Genomic DNA, 22,005 nt, shown 5'->3' on the forward strand with positions numbered 1-22,005 from the left:
CCGCTGCCTCCGGGTTGCCACCCCAGTCACCACAGGATTAGATATCATAATGAGCTCATATGGAGTTGATAAGTGATGATTTTGTACTGTATTTAATCATATATATAATGTATATTTATGGGATTGGAAAATTATCATATTGGTGAACTTTATGGAGCTTTTAGACTCTGAAGAGAGATATTTCCATCAGGAGGTGGTGGAGACCAAAAGCAGAGTTACAAGATAGAGAATATTAGACTCACATGTATCATGTGACACAAACACACACAAAAATGTATTCAGGTTTTATGAAAATGCAAGAAACTGTTTATTCATGTGTAGAAATATGAACAGTATTTGTAGCATTAATCATTTTTGAGTCGAAAAAGACAGAATAATAATAAGAGAGAGTATGCAGGAGAACATGAGTGATAACACAGACAACTACACATTTTACTCGGTCTCACGCATGTGACTCTGGTGTTTTTGCAAGGCATTCTGGGAAATGTAGTAAACACTCTGCAGATGAGGGCAACGGGTTCACCAGAATGTAAACAATGAGAATATGTCACATAAATGTATGTATGTTACTAAATTAACTATTTATAATAATAATCACATCTTTATATTATTGAAATTGTTGTTCTTATACATCAAATTGTTTTAAATATTATTTTGTTTTAAATATTATTTTACATAAGTGATTATTTTGAAGCATGGGCCGCAGCACTGCCGAGGCGACCTCGTCTCTGAATCCCTGCGCCTTGTCCTACTACGTAAAAATAGTCCTCCTACTTAGTCATTGGCTTAAGGTTGAATTTTCACGTGACTGACTTTTAAATTCGTCACGAGCCGATATTACTCGTTAGATCACGAGATATCACATGTGTTAGTTCGGTTATGAAGCGGAAGGTTCTGTGGGTTTTAGTCCAACGTTCAGCCATGGCGGAAGGATCTGTCTGATCTTTGTAAATAGTGGTGGTGGCCAGTGGCGCGCTTTCTGTGTGCATGCTGATTCTGTCTGACTGGTCTCGACCGGATTACCGATGGATATTTGACGTGTAACCGTCTCATTTTGTTAGTTAATACGCTGATATTTTCATTAGTATTTCTGGGAGAAGCCACGAGCAGCATGCTGCTCTCTAAGCTGGGCTCCTTCTCTCACATCTCGTCCAGCATGGATGTGCCGGCGAAGCTGCATCAAGGTAACGGTCCTAACTGACTAAAGAAAACATCTTAAATTCAAAATGTGTTAAAATTAACTCATCCGATGTCTTCCGGGCATCACGTGTTCACATCATAGACGTTAAAACTAGATTACATCTGGTAGTTTCACAGAGTAAATCACTATTTTAATTTAAATTCATACATTTTTGAACCCAGACTGGATGTGTGCTTCAGCGTGACCTTAAAATGAAAACAGTCTGGGGCCATTTTGAAAGCCAGGTGTTGTGGCCAATAATGTGTAATTATCTCGTTATAACACCTGTAACTCGTTATAACACGGTATATGTTTGTTAAAACTGAAATCTCAGTTTACATCGTTTAAAATTGGAGGTGATGGTGCCGACAGTCCGCCATTTTTAAACGACACAAAACAACGGGGGTCATCTGAGGACATTTGGCTCTGTGTGTATAACCTCTTTGTTTGTCTTTATTTTTAGTCAAAGCGGAGAAGCAGCCGTTTGAGAAGCTGTACCGACTGGGCTCGGTGCTCGGCAGCGGGGGGTTCGGCACCGTCTACTCGGCCGTGCGCCTCTCCGACGGGCTGCCGGTAAGAAGAGCGCGCAGAGCCGCTTTGTTTTGGTCCCTCAGCACATGGCCGTTGCTGGGCGAGCACGCGTCAAGCTACACACACTGCAGGCAGCTGGGCTTCCGGTGTATGCCGTCAAAATAAAAGCTGCACTAAAGTATTAAAACAAATATTAGTAAAAGTTATTTTGATTGTAAATTAAAACATCTTCCGATTATCCCAGCTATTGTACCTAACAGATATATTTTACATATATTATTATTTTCCCATATTCCACCTTCTTATTTCCCTTTATACATATTCATTGAGGTTTGCGGTATTTCATTTAATTTTCTATTAACATATTTATTGTTCAGAACCAAAAGGTAAATTCCCGTGTGTGTGTGTGTGTGTGTGTGTGAAAACCAACCGGACATTATGGTATGACTTTGTGCTTTTATTTGGAAGGCAGTGACTATTCCACTATACTTCCGGTTTCACTCGTGTCAGCTGTGTAGCTTGATGGTCCCGGGTCTGCCTGGCATGTGGTCTTTGTTTTCACAAAGAAACGTGGTCTGTGAAGCTTAAACTTCCTCTTATATTGAAAATCAATCTTGTTACTTTGCTTTATTCTCTTTGAGGAAACGGAAATAGTTACACGATTTGATAATATTTTTATAAAATTACCAAAACCTGGTGGGGAAATACTTTTTAATTCAATATTAAAGAAAAACAAAGAGCTTTATGTAACTGTTAACAGACAGATGTTTGTACTCTGGCTGTTTACTATGTGTTTTACAGATAATCATAATCTATCCTCTTTTCTGTATGTTATAACTATGGAGTCGTGTGTTGATGGTGTTTGTTTACATGCAGGTTGCGGTGAAGCACGTGTGCAGAGACAGAGTGACCGAGTGGGGCTCTCTGGTGAGACTACATGAGATATAACTGTTTATAACAACTTCCTGTCAGTGTAATTACCACTTCAGCTGCTATATTAGTTAATTCATCCTTTTCTTAAATAGACTTGTGTACAAGAAAACAACAATTAAAACGCACTATTTACAAGCGCAAAAGACGAATTAGTCCCACATTTAGTAATTACAAATATGTAATGTATTTTAATACATGCACAGTGGGCTGATGATCCGATTCTTTCTCAGTGTGGCGCGGTGGTTCCTCTGGAGGTGGTGCTGTTGAAGAAAGTGGGCGGGGCATTTGGCGGCGTGGTGCGTCTGCTGGGCTGGTGGGAGCAGGCGGACGGCTGGCTGATGGTGATGGAGCGTCCCGAGTCGGGTCAGGACCTGTTCGACTACATCACGGAGCGCGGTGCGCTGGACGAGGCGGCGGCGCGCGGCTTCTTCCTGCAGGTGCTGGAGGCGGTGCGTCACTGCTACGGCTGCGGCGTCGTCCACCGAGACATCAAGGACGAGAACCTGCTGGTGGACCTGAGGACCGGGCAGCTCAAGCTGATCGACTTCGGCTCGGGGGCCCTCCTCAATGACGGGGCCTACACCGAGTTCGATGGTGAGTCCGGTCAGCTGAGAGAATCTTAAGAGCTGCAACGTCTTAATTGTTTCTGAAAATCTACAGTTTTAAAACATCGGAAAAGTTGAAGGTGTTTTGGGTCGGTGACTACCTTCCCATCATGCACCAGTTCTGTAATGTCGGCAGCGTCTCCGGGAGTATTTTCCAGCATGATGATGATGATCCGTCACTTCCTGCTCCTCTCCGACACACGCTGTACCTGTAGTGATGTAACTCTCCTCCCTCCAGGCACGCGGGTGTACAGTCCTCCGGAGTGGATCCGGTTCCGTCGGTACCACGGTCGCTCGGCCACCGTGTGGTCTCTGGGCGTGCTGCTGTACGACATGGTGTGCGGGGACATCCCCTTCGAACAGGACGAGGAGATCCTGAGAGGACGGATCTACTTCAGACGAGACATCTCCTCAGGTGAGCCGGAGCGTGACGCGATCACGCGACCAGGTTTTACATCAACGCCTAAACAAAACGTCTGTACTCAAACCAGAGATCAGTGTTCTTCATCACCTCGTGTTTATTTTCAGAGTGCCAGCAGCTGATTGGCTGGTGTCTGAGCCAGCAGCCATCTGACCGGCCGACCCTGGAGCAGATCCTCCTCCACCCGTGGGTGACGGGCAGCGACGGCGTCATGCTCCACGCCATCACATCTGACTCCTCCCCCAGCCAGCAGAGCCTCTGATTGGTCAGCGTTTGGCTGCTGGGAAGAGTTTTTTTTCTTTCTTTCTGAGTGACTCTGTGTGCTCCACAGCGCCCCCTGCTGTTCACGGGGAAAGGAGCAGCTCCTCGTAGAGACTCGACACCCGTCGGGGGTTCTGGTTTGGAGTGCCTTGAGTTTGAGAAGCTGCAGATCGGGAGTCGGTCTGTAGGCGTTGAGGGTTCATCAGAGCTTCAGATAATAAAATTCTAACCTGAAACAAATGTGGTTCAATCCCAGAAGAATCCAGTTAGTTTCCAAAGAAAATGTTCTTTTGTTTGTCCAGTTTAAACGAACGAGATGCGGCGCAGTAATTAGTTTTATAGGTCGGGTTTCCAGTCTTTATGCTAAGCTAAGCTAACCGATTGGCGGTATTCTCATTTTACTCTCAGCAAGAAGGGATGAACGGGATTTCCCAAAATGTCGGAACGTTTTCCTGTTCTCTGAGGAACTAAACAAGCCCCGCCCACCTGGTGATGTCATTGAGATGTGCTCACGTAGCGGGACACTTGAGACACACACACACGCACGCAGACCTCTGTAGTCTCAGTTCTGATACCAAAACATGACTTTTTGATACTTTTACTGCATTTTTCTTCACTACAAACTGAAGTGTTAGATTTTGTTTGATTTACAAACAGGCGAGGACTTTTCCTCATTAAACTACAGACTGAACTTGATCCAAAAATATGTTTTTTAATATGAGGAAATATCTGTTATGTTTTCTCTGCTCCCCTCTTCAGGTAAAGCTTTATTTTTCTACAGTGTGCGTTCATGGAGACGGTTGATTGTTTGTTGAATGTTCTGTGTTGACACACTACGATATCTCATCACGACTTCTTCTCTGCCCTCGGTCTCTGGGGATACAATGCACAGTCAATGCAAATATTCAGTATTATATTTTTGAATATACTGTATGCGTTTGTTTACATTTGTATATATTTTTTTATATATTTTGTACATTCTGTTATATTTCTTTAGTAAAGAGACATTCCTCATTTGTTTATTTATTTAAGTTGTTGAACTTTTCTAAAATATTTTTGCTTTTTGTCATTTTTTTCCCCCTGAAAATGGGAATAAAATCAGGATTCCTCAGATTCTGATTCTGTTAGTTATTGTTTTAAAATATACAATTCTGATGGAAAACAAACTATTTTTTCATGGACACTTTTTGAATAAAACTTGTTTGTATATAAACTGATTTTCTGTGTGACGTGTTTCCTCTTTTACCTAAAAATACATAAATGGTCACCTCAGATTTAAATAATGAAGTCTGATAGAGGAGCAAAATACATGAATTTGACACTTTGTTTAAGACCGCCCTGAACAAACTTAATTTTGTGACCATTTAATTGATAACTAAGTGAATATTATAGGAAGACAAAACTTCCATTGTTTCTCATTTCAAGTGTTCAAGAAGTCTCATAGTCTCCCATTAAGGAAACAAATGTCGAAATCACTGAATAATTTGAATTGGAAAAAGTTATAATTTATTGATTCAATTGCATGTAATCAGTCTGTTTTTGTAACAAACATTGGGTCATTGCACATTTATAACCATTTAACAATCCTTGAAACTCCATGAAAATATAATAAATTACAATAATTGATATAATGGTGAAATGTACTCCGAAGATATTATGGTCTTCTAGTTAATAGTGTGTTAAGATGAAATCATTTTTGGGGCATTAATGAAAAAAGTATATATTTTTGATACAGAACAATAAAAAAGTAATTTAATCAGTGATATTTCTGTTCGCGCACACACACACACACAGATCACCAAGTGATTGTTTTTTAGGTAGTCTGCTTGTAGTTGTATCGTAGATGTGTGATGATTTATATTATTGGTTTTAATCAGTGATAATAAAGAAGTAAACTCTCATATGTTAAGCAGCAGTTTCTGTGATTATGTTGTGCACACGTGTTGTGGTAATAGCTGGTTGTTATAGTCGGTGCTTGAATTCAAACCTTCACTGCTCACTCTGAATGTGGATCAGTACTCTGACTGGAGGACACACATGACACCCAGAAACGTCCCGAACAGCAAAATAAGAAGAACAGAAAACACAGACACCACCACACACTTCTGGTGGATCATAAGAGATGATTAAGAGGGATCATTTTTCTATTTTACAATTTAGTTTTTAGAAAATTCTGGCAAATTAAACTTTTTAATACAAAATATAATTTCTATGCAGACGACACCGTTATGTTTAGTTCTAATGAATTTTTAACACTTTAAGTTTAGAAGTGGAATCTAAAATGTTGGCATTGACCAATTAATATTTCACAATTATGAAATCACTATTTCATTATTAAGAATGATTACAAACAACACTACGCCTCACACGGGGCACCGTTATGTTGACGTTTGAGCTGGTCTGGTTGTTAGGAAATGACAAATATAATAAATAGTATCAATAGAACTAAAAACATTAGATTTCAATAATAATAGGGCATCAACATGATGTTGGTTCAGTAGTTCAAAAAGGAATTAAAATGTCTACTAAAAGTAATTACTTATTATCAAAATGATATCATGCAATTAACATGAGATCACCTTTTTTACCAACGGAAAATTACAGCCATTTAAGGTAGACTCATAATATTGCTAATTTAGAACTTTGATTAATATTCAAATTAATAAGAACCAAATATGACCATATCAACAGCTAATAAATTGAAGTATTTAAGAGTTCCTCACTAGTAGTAGTTTGTAGCTGTAACTGCTGATGCACATCTATCGGAAATGATGAGAAACCGCTGACAGCATCAATCTGATAGGAACAGCTCAGGCTGTCCTGGTTGTCATGGAAACATTCCTATAGTCTGCAATCAGTCAGCAGCTTCTTGTGAAATCAGATATAATCAGTTTCACACAAACTCATCTAAAAGAGGTGTGAATATGATCTGTAAAACTAAAGACCAGTCTCAGTAAAGCTCCACCTCGTCCTGAACACAGATATAAACTGTGGACAGCACATGAGAGTATCAGAGAGACGGACGGAGAGACGGACGGAGAGACGGACGAAGAGACGGACGGAGAGAGAGACGGAGAGACGGACGGGCAGAGAGACGGTCTACCTGGACGTCATGGATCACCTGTTGATGCTGCTGCTGTTCCTGTGGAGCTCAGGTAATCTGATTTAGAGATGTGCTTTATTACAATATTACTGTTGTATCTTTAAATCAGAGAACACACACACAAACGCAAACACAAACACAAACACACACACACATACACACACACACACACACACACACACATACACACATTCGCCTTTGAGATTATGTGCTTTATTACAATATTTCTGTTGTATCTTTAAATCAGAACACAAACACACGGGTCAACGACAAATACGTCTTTTCAAATTGGATGTATTGCACATTTGTGAGTGTGGAACAATGTGTTTAAACTCACAAAAAAAGTCTCATTTATTCAATAACTTTTCAAAGTGGTTAAACATATTTTTGACAGTATTTTTTAACTTCAACAAAAAAAGTTTTGTTGAAAGTCAGGTGGCACCACCACATATTTGTAAAAATATATATATTTTCCTACTATTCATTATCACTAAAGTCTTTGACAAGTATCCCTTAGAGTGTCAAGAGTGCCGAACACATACTTATTTTGTAAATGTAAATTAATGGGATTAAGAGACTTGGGGTGTACCCTCAGACTCATGACTATTTGACAGGAAACGATGCAGCATGTGATCAGTGAGGCTGTTTGTAATCTGATATCAGCCTCACTGTTTCCTGTTCACTCTCCTGCAGACTGTCAGAGCAGTGTTACATTACTGCTAATGCTGACTCAACAGTTCCTGCTGATGCTGCTTCTCATTAAAACACCTCAACAAAACAATCACAATGGGGGCTTTTATTGTGAAGCACTCACAGGAAACATAGTATTCATCACTGGGCACGTCCCAAGTCTCTTAATTGCGTCCCCGTTTCCCTCACTTGAGTCCTTTCCTTGAGTCTTAGTCCCTCCCACCAGGGATGCATGGAGAGACGCAAGGAAACCATGCGAGGAGAGACGAAATGAGATACTTTTGATAGGTGTGTGTCTGTACACATCATCACTGTACTTAATAATAGTAACTAATAACTAATAAATACACGCAGTTATCATAACTGTAGAGGTGTTTTCTCTCTGTAGTCTGTTACCTCTTGCAACAACTGCATATATTTATATATATAAATACATATATTTGTGTGTGTGAGTATATATATATATATTATATATATATACATATACATATACATAATTTAAAAAATGATGGCAATAAAGTGACACTTAATATAATTGAATACATTTTAAATTCACAAAATGTAAACAAAAATAATAAGTATATCCAAATCAATTTCAAGCAAAACTGATTTATATTTACTAAGGATCTGAGCAAAAGTAATTTTTATTTACTCAATATCTGTGTGAACTTGATTTGTATTTACTAATCCTCTGAGGGAAATTGATTTATATTTACTGATTATTTGAGTGAAATTGATATAAGCTGACAAAATATCTGGATAAACGACCAGTCACGCTGCCAATATTCTCAAATACACAGTTAAAGATTCTCAGAGGTGAATTTAATGATGAACTATACGAAACTTATAGAAAACTTACATTTCTGTTCTGGTCTGTGTCTCTGCTGCGTTGGTGCTCAGCCCTCTGGTATCTTCGGACCGGGTCGCCTACCTTTGGACTATACTGGAACAAAAAAATAAGCTCACTCTCCTTCCGCCTTAGCTAGGCTAACATTAGCATATAGCAGACACCTGTAACTTCCCACAAGGCATTGTGGGTAGATGCGCCCAGCGAGTCATGATAGTCTTTCCCATCAAAAACGTGTCACAGAAACAAGACAGCAGCCATTTTGTTCATGTTGTTGTCAGTGGATTCATGTGAGACTTTGTTGTGAGTAACAGACAGATTACATCCTACAGAGCACATAGAAGTAAGACAACCAGCCTGAGAGAGGTTTAGTGTAGAACCTGTGCTATGGACGGGAAGCTAGCGGCCCGGCCCATCCACAGTGACCTCTGTGACCCACGTATGCATCCTGTCCCCTCCATTTACTGCCTGATAATAATCAATATAATATGTTGTTATTATAAGTTAGCAGCATCGTGTTTCACACCGAAGTATACTCAAGCAGCACAATGCTTGTTGTGATTGTATGGTGTGTGTGTTGGAAACGTTTGGATGTGAGCTGCTGTCTTCTTAATTTTGGACTCCTTTTTTAGCCCCTCCCCTCAGGATGCTCTGCCTTCTGAGGGAAGGGGCTGAATAAGAATTAAAATATAATTACCAAATTAAAAATATGATCACAATTCTATCTTGTTTTTGTCGTATTGTCACAACAAATATTACCCTTTAATCTACTCTTCTGTGATTGGCTGAAAAAAAAGGAAACGTCTAACAAACAGTCTTAAACAAACGCAGGTTCAACTGTCTGAATATAAATGTAACAACATCCAAATAAGTCTTAGATGAAAATTGCAAATACATTTATAAACAACTATTTGTGTATTTTTTTACATTTACTTAAAAGTACAAATATGTGTCTATTTCTCCAGAACTCCAGGCTGAAGGAAATCACACATCAACAGGTAAAAAGAGAAAGAAAAGAGAAATAAAGAACCAGTGAAGCAGAATCAGCAGTCAAGTTTTAGTTTTATATTTTATTAATTTAATTTATTTATTTACTGACGACACTCTTGTTTCTGTTCAGAAGCTGTCAGGTTGGTGGGAGGAGACAGTCGCTGTGCAGGAACACTGGAGGTGAAACATGAAGGAGACTGGAGACCAGTAGATGACTTTCACTGGAGCCTGAAGAAAGCAGCTGTTTTCTGTAGAGAGCTGGACTGTGGCTCTGCTGTTTCTATCAGAGAGAGAGAGGAGTCCTCACAGAGATCTGTGCGGTGGATCAACTCTCTCTGTCTTCAGCCTGGATCTGCTCTGAGAGATTGTTTAACATCAGGTTCCTCTTCCATCATCACGGATCTCACCTGCTCAGGTAAGTCCATCAGCTTCACAGCTTTCTTATTCACTGGTTTCCACCAGCAGGTTCTTTGGTTTCCACCATAACAGGCACCAATGACTTACTAGACACAACTTTGAGCAGCTCAGCTCAGCCGGGGGCTCATCAGTATCTCCACACCGTCCTTCATCTTGAACACTCCTTAAGGAGAGAGTCCAGCCCCATGTCTTTTAGATTTTAGGGATTCTTTTATGAACAGATTGATATGCTGGGTCACAGATCTTCTGAGAAAAACAAGACAGAATGTTATTTAGTGTCTGGTGTCTTTTCTCTCTCTCTCTTTCATCTTCTATCATCTCTCCAGACTCTGTCAGGCTGGTGGATGGGACTAGTCTGTGCTCAGGCAGACTGGAGGTGAAGTCTAACCAGTCTAACCAGTCTAACCAGTGGTGGTCCTCAGTGTGTGAAGATGACTTTGACCAGCAGGATGCAGAGGTGGTCTGTAGGGAGCTTGGCTGTGGGGCTCCTTCAGTCCTCCAGGGGGCGCTCTATGGAGAAGTGGAGGCGCCAATGTGGACCAAAGAGTTCCAGTGTGGAGGCCATGAGTCTGCTCTCCTGGACTGTAGAAGCTCAGGCTCAGATAGAAACACCTGCTCACCTGGCAAAGCTGTTGGACTCACCTGCTCAGGTAGAAGAGGAGCTGCAGCTTTGATCTGGTTCATTTCTGTTCTACTGAAACTCACTTTGTTCTTTTACTGACGACTCTCTTGTTTCTCTTCAGAACCTGTCAGGTTGGTGGGAGGAGACAGTCGCTGTGTAGGAACACTGGAGCTGAAACGGGGAGACTGGAGACCAGTAGATGGCTCTGACTGGACCCTGAAGACAGCAGCTGTTTTCTGTAGAGAGCTGGACTGTGGCTCTGCTGTTTCTATCAGAGAGAGAGAGGAGTCCTCAGAGAGATCTGTGTGGAGGATCAACTCTGACTGTGGTCAGTCTGGATCTGCTCTGAGAGATTGTTTAACATCAGGTTCCTCTTCCTTCATCGTGGATCTCACCTGCTCAGGTAAGCCCATCAGTGACATCATCTGTGACATCATCTATGACAGTAATGTATGCAGGTGGACACACACATGCACCAGCTAGAATGGCAGCAGACTTGTCTGATGAGCGGCTGCCTCAGTAAATCAGGTGGTGAATGCACCAAGATATCTTTATATATGAAACCTCCATGTCTGCTGCTTCAGGAGTCCTCTGGGCCAAAGAGCAACCAGCCTGAAAGGACTCCTCCATCAGCTTCACAGCTTTCTTATTCACTGGTTTCCACCAGCAGCTTCTTTGGATTCCACCATAACAGGAACCAATGACCTGCTGGACACAACTTAGAGCAGCTCAGCTCAGCTGAGGACTTGTCAGTATCTCCACACCGTCCTTCATCCTGAACACTCCTTAAGGAGAGAGTCCAGCCCCATGTCTTTTAGATTTTAGGGATTATTTTATGAACAGATTGATATGCTGGGTCACAGATCTTCTGAGAAAAATAAGACAGAATGTTATTTAGTGTCTGGTGTCTTTTCTCTCTCTCTCTTTCATCTTCTGTCATCTCTCCAGACTCTGTCAGGCTGGTGGATGGGACTAGTCTGTGCTCAGGCAGACTGGAGGTGAAGTCTAACCAGTCTAACCAGTCTAACCAGTGGTGGTCCTCAGTGTGTGAAGATGACTTTGACCAGCAGGATGCAGAGGTGGTCTGTAGGGAGCTTGACTGTGGGGCTCCTTCAGTCCTCCAGGGGGCGCTCTATGGAGAAGTGGAGGCGCCAATGTGGACCAAAGAGTTCCAGTGTGGAGGCCATGAGTCTGCTCTCCTGGACTGTAGAAGCTCAGGCTCAGATAGAAACACCTGCTCACCTGGCAAAGCTGTTGGACTCACCTGCTCAGGTAGAAGAGGAGCTGCAGCTTTGATCTGGTTCATTTCTGTTCTACTGAAACTCACTTTGTTCTTTTACTGACGACTCTCTTGTTTCTCTTCAGAACCTGTCAGGTTGGTGGGAGGAGACAGTCGCTGTGTAGGAACACTGGAGCTGAAACGGGGAGACTGGAGACCAGTATATGGCTCTTACTATGACTGGACCCTGAAGACAGCAGCTGTTTTCTGTAGAGAGCTGGACTGTGGCTCTGCTGTTTCTATCAGAGAGAGACAGGAGTCCTCAGAGAGATCTGTGTGGAGGATCAACTCTGACTGTGGTCAGTCTGGATCTGCTCTGAGAGATTGTTTAACATCAGATTCCTCTTCCTCCATCGTGGATCTCACCTGCTCAGGTAAGCCCATCAGTGACATCATCTATGACATCATCTATGACAGTAATGTATGCAGGTGGACACACACATGCACCAGCTAGAATGGCAGCAGACTTGTCTGATGAGCGGCTGCCTCAGTAAATCAGGTGGTGAATGCACCAAGATATCTTTATATATGAAACCTCCATGTCTGCTGCTTCAGGTGTCCTCTGAGCCAAAGAGCAACCAGCCTGAAAGGACTCCTCCTTCAGCTTCACAGCTTTCTTATTCACTGGTTTCCACCAGCAGCTTCTTTGGTTTCCACCATAACTGGAACCAATGACCTGCTGGACACAACTTAGAGCAGCTCAGCTCAGCCGAGGACTCGTCAGTATCTCCACACCGTCCTTCATCCTGGACACTCCTTAAGGAGAGAGTCCAGCCCCATCTCTTTTAGATTTTAGGGATTCTTTTATGAACAGATTGATATGCTGGGTCACAGATCTTCTGAGAAAAATAAGACAGAATGTTATTTAGTGTCTGGTGTCTTTTCTCTCTCTCTCTTTCATCTTCTATCATCTCTCCAGACTCTGTCAGGCTGGTGAATGGGACGAGTCTGTGCTCAGGCAGACTGGAGGTGAAGTCTAACCAGACAAACCAGACTAACCAGTGGTGGTCCTCAGTGTGTGAAGATGCCTTTGACCAGCAGGATGCAGAGGTGGTCTGTAGGGAGCTTCGCTGTGGGGCTCCTTCAGTCCTCCAGGGGGCGCTCTATGGAGAAGTGGAGGCTCCAATGTGGACCAAAGAGTTCCAGTGTGGAGGCAATGAGTCTGCTCTCCTGGACTGTAGAAGCTCAGGCTCAGATAGAAGCACCTGCTCACCTGGCAAAGCTGTTGGACTCACCTGCTCAGGTAGAAGAGGAGCTGCAGCTTTGATCTGGTTCATTTCTGTTCTACTGAAACTCACTTTGTTCTTTTACTGACGACTCTGTTGTTTCTGTTCAGAATCTGTCAGGTTGGTGGGAGGAGACAGTCGCTGTGCAGGAACACTGGAGCTGAAACATGAAGGAGACTGGAGACCAGTATATGGCTATGACTCTGACGATGACTATGACATTGACTATGACTGGAGCCTGAAGGAAGCAGCTGTCTTCTGTAGAGAGCTGGACTGTGGCTCTGCTGTTTCTATCAGAGAGAGACAGGAGTACTCAGAGAGATCTGTGTGGAGGATCAGCTCTCTCTGTCTTCAGTCTGGATCTGCTCTGAGAGAGTGTTTAACATCAGGTTCCTCTTCCACCATCACGGATCTCACCTGCTTAGGTAAGTCCATCAGTGACATCATCTATGTGCCAATCTAATTCCTATGTTCTGGTCCAGTCCCTCCCTCACTACATCCTGGGAATCTGTCCATAAAACACTCTCTGAGGTGCTCTATCCCTTCATGAGCCTGTCTCTTCCTTATTCGGTGTACCATTAGATTCCCCATCGTCTGCTTTCATACGTGACTGTTTTGCATGTTTAACTCTACTGGCTCAGCACCTGGTGTTGCTGAAGTGGAGACATGTTTCTTCATCAAGTTCAAGGCACATCTTCTGAGGTGTGGATACTTGTGTTCCATCAGTACGTCCCATAACTCTTCATTCATGCCAGGTGTTTCCCTTGATTTGATCTCAATGTAAATGTGCAGTGAGAGAATCTCTTTCTCAGCAGCAAAGCTGTCCAGGTGGAACACTGATGCTATTTAGCTCTCAGTAAAGCTCTTCTGATGTTCTCATGCTCCTCATCGATGTCAAGCTGCCCAATGTCTTTGTCCTGATGTTTCACTTCTGTCTGCATGTGAGGAAAGTTCACAGCGTTAAAGCCTACTTGACAGCAGTTGTGTCTTTTAAATGTGTTTCCTTCACTGATCCTGTTGATGACATGTTCACCATAATCCTGCAGCTCTGAATCAGCTTCGTTGAACAAGAAAGAGAGATCTGTCATAAACACTGAATCCAGAAGCCACTGGTAGTCCTCTAGCTGTGCATCTTCTTCATGTAATGAAAGATTCAGAAAGTCTAACTGAATGTCAACAATGTTCCTCTGCTCAGCCATCTTACATCAGTGTGCAGCAGTAGGTCTCTGTGTTCAGAGCCCTTCTCCTCCAAGTGAGTCCAGAATACCGTTCTCTGTAGAGTCCTGGTCCCAACACAACTCACAATCTTCAAGGCAACATCCCTCCCTTCTTTCATGTTGAACGTCTTCCACCACAACGCTGCTGGTGAATTCTACATGATAATGAAGGAACATGTCTCTGTGTTAGCACAACATGATGAACCCAGTAGCACTGATCCGTCTCTGAGCTTCTGTGCACCGTTTTGTAATGCAGCTCCAAAGTGCTCTACTTTGGTAAGACCACGCTCACAATGCAGACAAGACAGACGCTGTTTGAATTTCAGTAAACATGAAAATAATTCTCCTCCCAGTCTGACTAAATATATTAAGTTCATGATCTTTTGATAATTGTGTTTTGAGCTAACTTGGCTAGCTGGTTACTGATTATTATTATTCATTTACATATTAATGACTTATTGTATTATTTAATTGAATCTCTGAATGATTGTTTCAAAACATCTTCTTATTTAGTGTCTGGTGTCTTTTCTCTCTCTCTCTTTCATCTTCTATCATCTCTCCAGACTCTGTCAGGCTGGTGGATGGGACGAGTCTGTGCTCAGGCAGACTGGAGGTGAAGTCTAACCAGTCTAACCAGTCTAACCAGTGGTGGTCCTCAGTGTGTGAAGATGACTTTGACCAGCAGGATGCAGAGGTGGTCTGTAGGGAGCTTGGCTGTGGGGCTCCTTCAGTCCTCCAGGGGGCGCTCTATGGAGAAGTGGAGGCTCCAATGTGGACCAAAGAGTTCCAGTGTGGAGGCAATGAGTCTGTTCTCCTGGACTGTAGAAGCTCAGGCTCAGATAGAAACACCTGCTCACCTGGCAAAGCTGTTGGACTCACCTGCTCAGGTAGAAGAGGAGCTGCAGCTTTGATCTGGTTCATTTCTGTTCTACTGAAACTCACTTTGTTCTTTTACTGACGACTCTGTTGTTTCTGTTCAGAACCTGTCAGGTTGGTGGGAGGAGACAGTCGCTGTGCAGGAACACTGGAGCTGAAACATGAAGGAGACTGGAGACCAGTATATGACGATGACTATGACTTTGTCTATGACTATGACTGGAGCCTGAAGGAAGCAGCTGTCTTCTGTAGAGAGCTGGACTGTGGCTCTGCTGTTTCTATCAGAAAGAGAGAGGAGTCTTCAGAGAGATCTGTGTGGTTGATCAAATCTGACTGTGTTCACTCTGGATCTGCTCTTAGAGATTGTTTAAAATCATATTCCTCTTCCTCCGTCGCGGATCTCATCTGCTCAGGTAAGCCCATCAGTGACATCATTTCTGACAACAGCAATGTTTCCATGTTCCTTCCTCTGTCACAGTGACAGTCAGTGGGTTTGCATTGGACTGAACCGTAAAGTTATCCAGGACAACGATATCCTGAAGTGTTGAGAGGAGGGCTTGTTTCTGGAAGCTTCAAACCTCCATAGACTGCTGAGCTCCACATGGCAGGACACACCTGTCTGTCTGTCTGTCTGTCTGTCAGACATCACGTCCTTATTCAGGGTCCATCTTGTTCAACGGAGGGTAAACCTGAACTGTCATCATCTCTCTGTGTTTACAGAGCTGCTGCTTCAGCCAATCATCACTGTGTCCTCCTCAATGTACGGGGTCTCCGAGGCCCAGCAGCAGGGGGCTCCGGTGCTCAGGCGCTCCACCTTCACCATCTGCTGCTCCATCCAGCCACAGTACCCAGGAGGCTCCTTCCAGCTCACCTTCACCTCCTCCAACTCAGCACACAACTACACCCAGCCAGCTGTCAATCACTCTGCCCACTTCCTGTTTCCTGCTGCAGAGCCCGCCCACCAAGGCAGCTACAGCTGTGTTTATCACCTCTATGTTTTTAATCATACCTTCTCCTCTGAGAGCCGTCTGCTCTCCATCACTGTCTTAGGTAAGCTGACTGTTTACATGCAGGTTTGAAGATGATTGGTCCAAACTGACTGAAGATGATCAGCTGACCACAGAGTCCATGCATGTTGTTGTTTCTAGAATGACACTGTGACTCCTGTCATAGTGTTACACATGTCATATAGTAACCAAACCTACAGTCTGTAACAATATGCTGTAGGACAGAGCAGGTTTAGATACCAGGATAACTCTGGTTCTCTGAGAACTGAAGCACCTTCTCACGTGACCAATCACAAAGCTGCACTGCCACCACATCAGTCATAACACCCCTTAGCCCCCAACACGCCATCTTCAAGTGTAGTTCCTCCACCAATCAGAAGCAAGAAGGGCGGTGTGCTCCGATCCCTCACTCAGAGAGCCAGGGTTATCCTGGAAACCAAACGTTGAGACAGTCGTTAACGTGTTAATGTGTGTCAGTGATTGTAGATTTCAGGGTCAGTGGGAGCTGTTGGACTCATGATGTCGTTTGATGATGACTGTCCATGTGTTTGTTCAGATCCAAGACCTCTGATCATCAAAGCGGTCGTCCTGCCGCTGGCGCTGCTGTTGGTGAACGTTGCCCTTTACTTCTACTGTAAGGTACGGACACACTTAGACCAGCGACTGAAATGAAGCTCTCGCTCTGTGTTTAGTGAACTGAAGACAGGACTGTGCTGTCATGTCTCTGCAGGCCAACAGGGGGCGGATGCCGTGCAGACAGAAGAACACTGAGCTGCATCAGTATAACCTGGGTGTTCCTGCAGCTGAAGAAGAAGAAGAAGAAGGAGCTCAGGTAGCAGAGTAGCTCCTCCAAGGAGCTCATCTCACATCCAGATGGTTTCTACCACACAACCACCATCAGCTCCCTTTGATACGCATGTTTATGGAAGCCCATTCCCGCCAGCAAAATAAAATAAAAAATCCACCTGAAAAAAATAAAATAAAATAAAATCCACCCAAAAATGTTTTTATATATATCCAACCAGAAAAAAAAGAAATTATGATTTCATTTTTTTTTCGCATGTCGTATTTGTTCCGGAAAAAAGGAAAAAAAAAAAGTAAAAAAGGTTATGATGGGTTGTTGTTTTTTGCCGGAAAAAATATGACATGCAATTCTACACAAGGTAACTATTACGGGTGACTTTTGTAAATGTTAGATGTTATATATCATTATGAGTATTAATATGTAGAATTGCATGTCGTTTTCATGGAAAGACTGGCGAGGGGATGAAGGGACCTGTGAGGAGATCGTCACTGAAGCGCATGCGCACTTCTAATCTATTTTGCTAGCAAAAAAAAAACCCATCATAATCTTTTTTTAATTTATTTATTACTTTTTTCCGGCTACAAAAAAAAAATATGATCTCACATTATTATAGCCTGTCTGTCTTACTCTCATCAATGTGTTGGTCTCTCCACACGTTCTGACTTCCTGTCGGTGGCTCTCAGCTCCAAGCCCATTGGTTCCTGCTGAAGACGTGAATCTTTAAAAACACCTCACAGATATAAAGTTTCATTTAAAAGTAGACTTGAGAGCAGGTTTACCAGAGTCCAAGCAGAAACCAAAGACTATCAGGAACAAAGTTAATGTGAGATATTAGAATAAACATGAAACATTGACTTATATCTTCTACATTCTGTACAACGATTCTCAATGTTGACAATCTGTTGGTGTTTGTCCTTTAAAACATATAATGAACTTCATGACTTATTGTAGTGAGCAACATTTTGTCAGCAGGACAACATTTAGCTAAAAGATAATCATAATAATACAAATAGGAACAACGTCCCGCTGTGATCAGCCACTAAAAACTCCTTTATTTGTGATTCAGAAATGTTACTATTTTGCTCATAGTTGTACTTAATCATTGTAGTTAATTTTGTAATTAAGGATTTTGCTTCCATCATTCGAACATTTGAATTATTGATTTTTTTTCATTATTAGAGGGTTTTACTTAAATCGTATGCATTTTGTTTAATTTTGTTATTAAGGATTTTACTTATTCATTAGAATGTAGCTCATTGTTGTACTTCATTAATGTTGCAATCAAGGAATTTACTATTTTTTATTGTTAAGGATTTTTCTTATTTCATAAGAACATTGTCATTATGGATTTAGCTTGTTTATTATAATCAACGATTTTTCTTATTTCATAAGATTTTAACTAATTTTTGTTCTTCATAAATTGATTCATTTTTGTAATAAAGGAATTTAAAACAATTATAATAAAGGATTTTGCTTAAATCATGAGCGTTTTGCTTGATTTTGTAACTATCGAAATGACCTTTTTCATAAAATGTTTGCTTATTTTGTATGAATTTTCAATATTATGTAATTAAGAATATTAATTATTAATAAGAATGTTGTAATTATTTGTTTTTCTTACTTCATACCTAATTCTGTAAATGAGGTTGTTTCTCCTTTCATAAGAACTTTGCTTATTGTTGTTCTTAAGTATTTTGATTACTTTTGTAATAAAAGGATTTTGATACAAAATATCCTCCTAATCAAACAATCTGAATAAAATATGAACACATACGTAAAACTAAACATACTTGTACTGCACAGGTACATATAGTACTAGTACTACTTTAACAAAGTACTTTAAGGGTTGTTGAACTTGGGTCCAGTCGGATCACTTTTGGACGTGGAACAGACAACATGTGAGTTTATTAAATCATCAGAACTAATAAATCACAAGAAACTATTCAGTGAAGGAGAAACAAGCAAACCGAAGCACACATGATGTCTGGATCACCATAGCAACACACAGGAAGGTGCTGGATGTGCTCACAGAGATGTTGATCTGATGATCGACAGTCAGACGGACCAGTCGGTTTGTGTACAAGCCTCACTTAAACTGTGGGCGGGACTGAAAGTGTTGCTGCAGCTAAAAACAACACAAACAGATTCACAGCTTCAGATCAATTTCAAAATAAAAAGCAGAGACTGAAAAATGAACCTCCAGAGCAAAACAATATGAGCTGAAGACATCCTGCAGCTTCATGACGCACTAATTCAAGTGAAACAACACAGAAACACGATGCAGTGAAGTGAGTGAGACACATGATCGAAAGCAAACAGTTACACACAGACTGCAGTAGTTATAGTAGTAAGTAGCTGTAACTGCTGAAGTCAACACATCCATCAGAAAGAATGAGACGACACTGACAGCGTTCATCTGAGAGGAACAGCTCAGCCTGTCATGGAAACATTCCTATAATCTGCAATCAGTCAGCAGCTTCTTGTGAAATCAGAGATAACCAGATTCACACAACTGCAGTTCAGAGAGGTGTAAATATGATGTGTACAACTAAAGACCAGCAACTCATCAGTGAAGACGATCAGAGCAGAGAGCTCACAAATACTTCTCCTGAATCATTATATCGGAGAATAAACTCCTCACTCACACCAACAACAATGCCAAACCGGGCCGGAGGCGTAACGTGAGGGGGGCCGATGGCCACTTCCCCCCTTCCTGTTGATCTCAACTGCACACCTGTAAAGATTCCTGACTGCACCGTTGTGACGCTATCACAGTCACAAACGTTCACAGACACACGAGGTGAAAACAATACCAGCGTCAATGTCACGGCTGGTAAAACGTACATTTTTTACTTATTTATTTATTACATTTTAAATTGATATCAACAATTCGTGTTGCAAAGTTGTTTAAAGGTATAACATGTTCAGCGTATCCTCAGACAACGGTTAGCATGATATCTTATAAAACTCCACGTTTTCATGCGTCCAGCAACACGAAGAGCTAGGAACATATCAGTTTATACTTCTTTTAACTCCTTTTAGGAAATAATATATTTATTTATTTTGTTTGTGAGTATTTGTTTATTGACAGTTTGATATATTTTGTGTCCATTGTATTTGTGATTCTTGTTTTGTTTGACTTATTTGATGCTTGTGCAAAATAAAAAGTGAAACTGACCTAAAAGGCAAATCACACAGCTACAGAGCAGCGCAAGATATGAATAAAAAGTCTCAAATTTAACTGAATAAAATTCATATTTTCAGTGGCAAACAGAGAAGTCTGAGAGAAGTGAGAGTTGGAGCAGAGCTGCAGATTGTTTCAGATTTGTGGAGCATAAGAACTGAATGCTGCTTCTACAGGTCTAGTTTGGACCTGAACCAGATCCTCAAAGTGATCCATCGTTTACATTAATATTCCAAAACAGCTGAAATAATTGTTTTATCACCTTTCTGTGTTAGATGTAAAGTATGTGAGGACACACACACTCACCTCTGTTGTCTGGTTGATTATCAGGACACTTTCACTGCTGTTCTTTAACTCATGACAGAACGATGGAGGTGGATTATGATTCAGATGCATTGGTTCTGATAGAACTGGCTCTGGAGGGGTCTGGATCAGGACTCCAACAAGACTTTCTTGTATTTTACCTCTGAAAGCTGAAAGGCAGGTGTGTACATTTGACTCCACTGAATATCTTTGGCTTTTGGACTCTTGGTCGGACAAACCGAGACATTTAAAGATGTCACCTTGGACTCCATCTCAACAATGTGTGCTGCAGTAAACACCACTCGTGTTTTATAGACTCAATGATTGATCACTTTAAACACATAACTGATGGATTCATCAACTATTAATATTATGCTTAGTTGCAGCTGTAATGTCTCCTCTGAATGACTCTCTGCTGATGTTCAAACATGTACCGGAAATAATAAGAAGACGCTGACCACATTAATCTGATCGGAACATCTCAGCCTGGCCTGGTGGTCATGGAAACAGTCGTATAATCAGCAATCAGTCCGCAGCTTCTTGTGAAATTAAAGATCATAATTTTCACAGAAACACACTTCAGAAAGGTTTGCCAAAATGCACAGAGTGTAAATATTATCTTAAATGGACCGATTTAACAAAGGGAAAGGCAGTGAGAAAGAGACTCAAAACAACCACAAAAAGTTAAAAAACAAACCCAAAGAGACATAAACTGACTATAAAGAGACTGAAAACAACCACAAATTGGAACAAAATGACTACAAAGAGATATAATGCAACTACTGAGAGACTGCAAACAACCACAAAAGCTTTAAAACAACCACAAAGAAACTTAAAACTACTACAAAGAAACTTAAAACTACTACAAAGAAACTTAAAACTACTACAAAGATACGCAAATCGACTGCAAAAAGACTAAAACAACCACAAACGTTTTAAAACAACCACAAAGAGATGTAAAAAAACCACAAATAAACTTAAAACAACCACAAAGAAACTAAAAACAACCACAACGAAACTTAAAACTACTTCTACTACACGCACACACTCATTTATATGGATTCAGGGAGTCTCTGATAGAAGAGCAAAATACATGAATTTGACACTTTGTTTAAGACCGCCCTGAACAAACACTTAATTTTGTGACCATTTAATTGATAATGAAATGAACAATATAGGAAGACGAAACTCTTTATTTCTCATTTCAAGTGTTAAAGAAGTCTCATAGTTTTCCATTAAGGAAACAAATGTCAAAATCGCTGCATAACTTTAATTTAAATTGGAAAAAATTATAATTTATTGATGATTAATGATGATTCAATCCGTCTGTTTTTGTAACAGATTTTGGCTACATTGGGTCATTGCACATTTACAACCATTTAACAATCCTTGAAACTCCACGATATGGGCAAATAAACCCCTCAGTGAACACCTGGACTCCTCAAATATTATGGTCTTCTAGTTCATAGTGCATTAAGATTAAATCATTTTTGGGGCATTAATGATTT

At 41.2% G+C, this 22,005-nt stretch overlaps 3 protein-coding genes across 3 annotated transcripts in view; all 3 read left to right on the top strand.

The window, feature by feature from the left end:
* The window catches only part of LOC306698478 (E3 ubiquitin-protein ligase TRIM21-like), a 281,779-nt gene that overhangs the window by 229,556 nt on the left and 30,218 nt on the right, over positions 1 to 22,005 (top strand). The gene's annotated exons all lie outside the window — the stretch shown is intronic.
* Positions 1,112 to 4,869, top strand: LOC306698514 (serine/threonine-protein kinase pim-3-like; the record flags this gene model as incomplete). The annotated part of the gene is made up of 6 exons (XM_079162834.1): positions 1,112 to 1,184; positions 1,644 to 1,753; positions 2,588 to 2,638; positions 2,875 to 3,238; positions 3,488 to 3,664; positions 3,778 to 4,869. The coding sequence occupies 6 exons, from the start codon at positions 1,112 to 1,114 to the stop codon at positions 3,930 to 3,932; spliced, it is 930 nt and encodes a 309-aa protein (XP_079018960.1). The 3' UTR covers positions 3,933 to 4,869.
* Positions 7,044 to 17,049, top strand: LOC306698955 (CD5 antigen-like; the record flags this gene model as incomplete). Its single annotated transcript, XM_079163456.1, has 9 exons — positions 7,044 to 7,086; positions 10,305 to 10,628; positions 10,722 to 11,003; positions 11,549 to 11,872; positions 11,966 to 12,178; positions 15,919 to 16,112; positions 16,562 to 16,628; positions 16,762 to 16,844; positions 16,936 to 17,049. The coding sequence occupies 9 exons, from the start codon at positions 7,044 to 7,046 to the stop codon at positions 17,047 to 17,049; spliced, it is 1,644 nt and encodes a 547-aa protein (XP_079019582.1).

This window comes from Pholis gunnellus (assembly GCF_910591455.1).
Source record: "Pholis gunnellus genome assembly, chromosome: 7".
Classification (NCBI taxonomy): domain Eukaryota; kingdom Metazoa; phylum Chordata; class Actinopteri; order Perciformes; family Pholidae; genus Pholis; species Pholis gunnellus.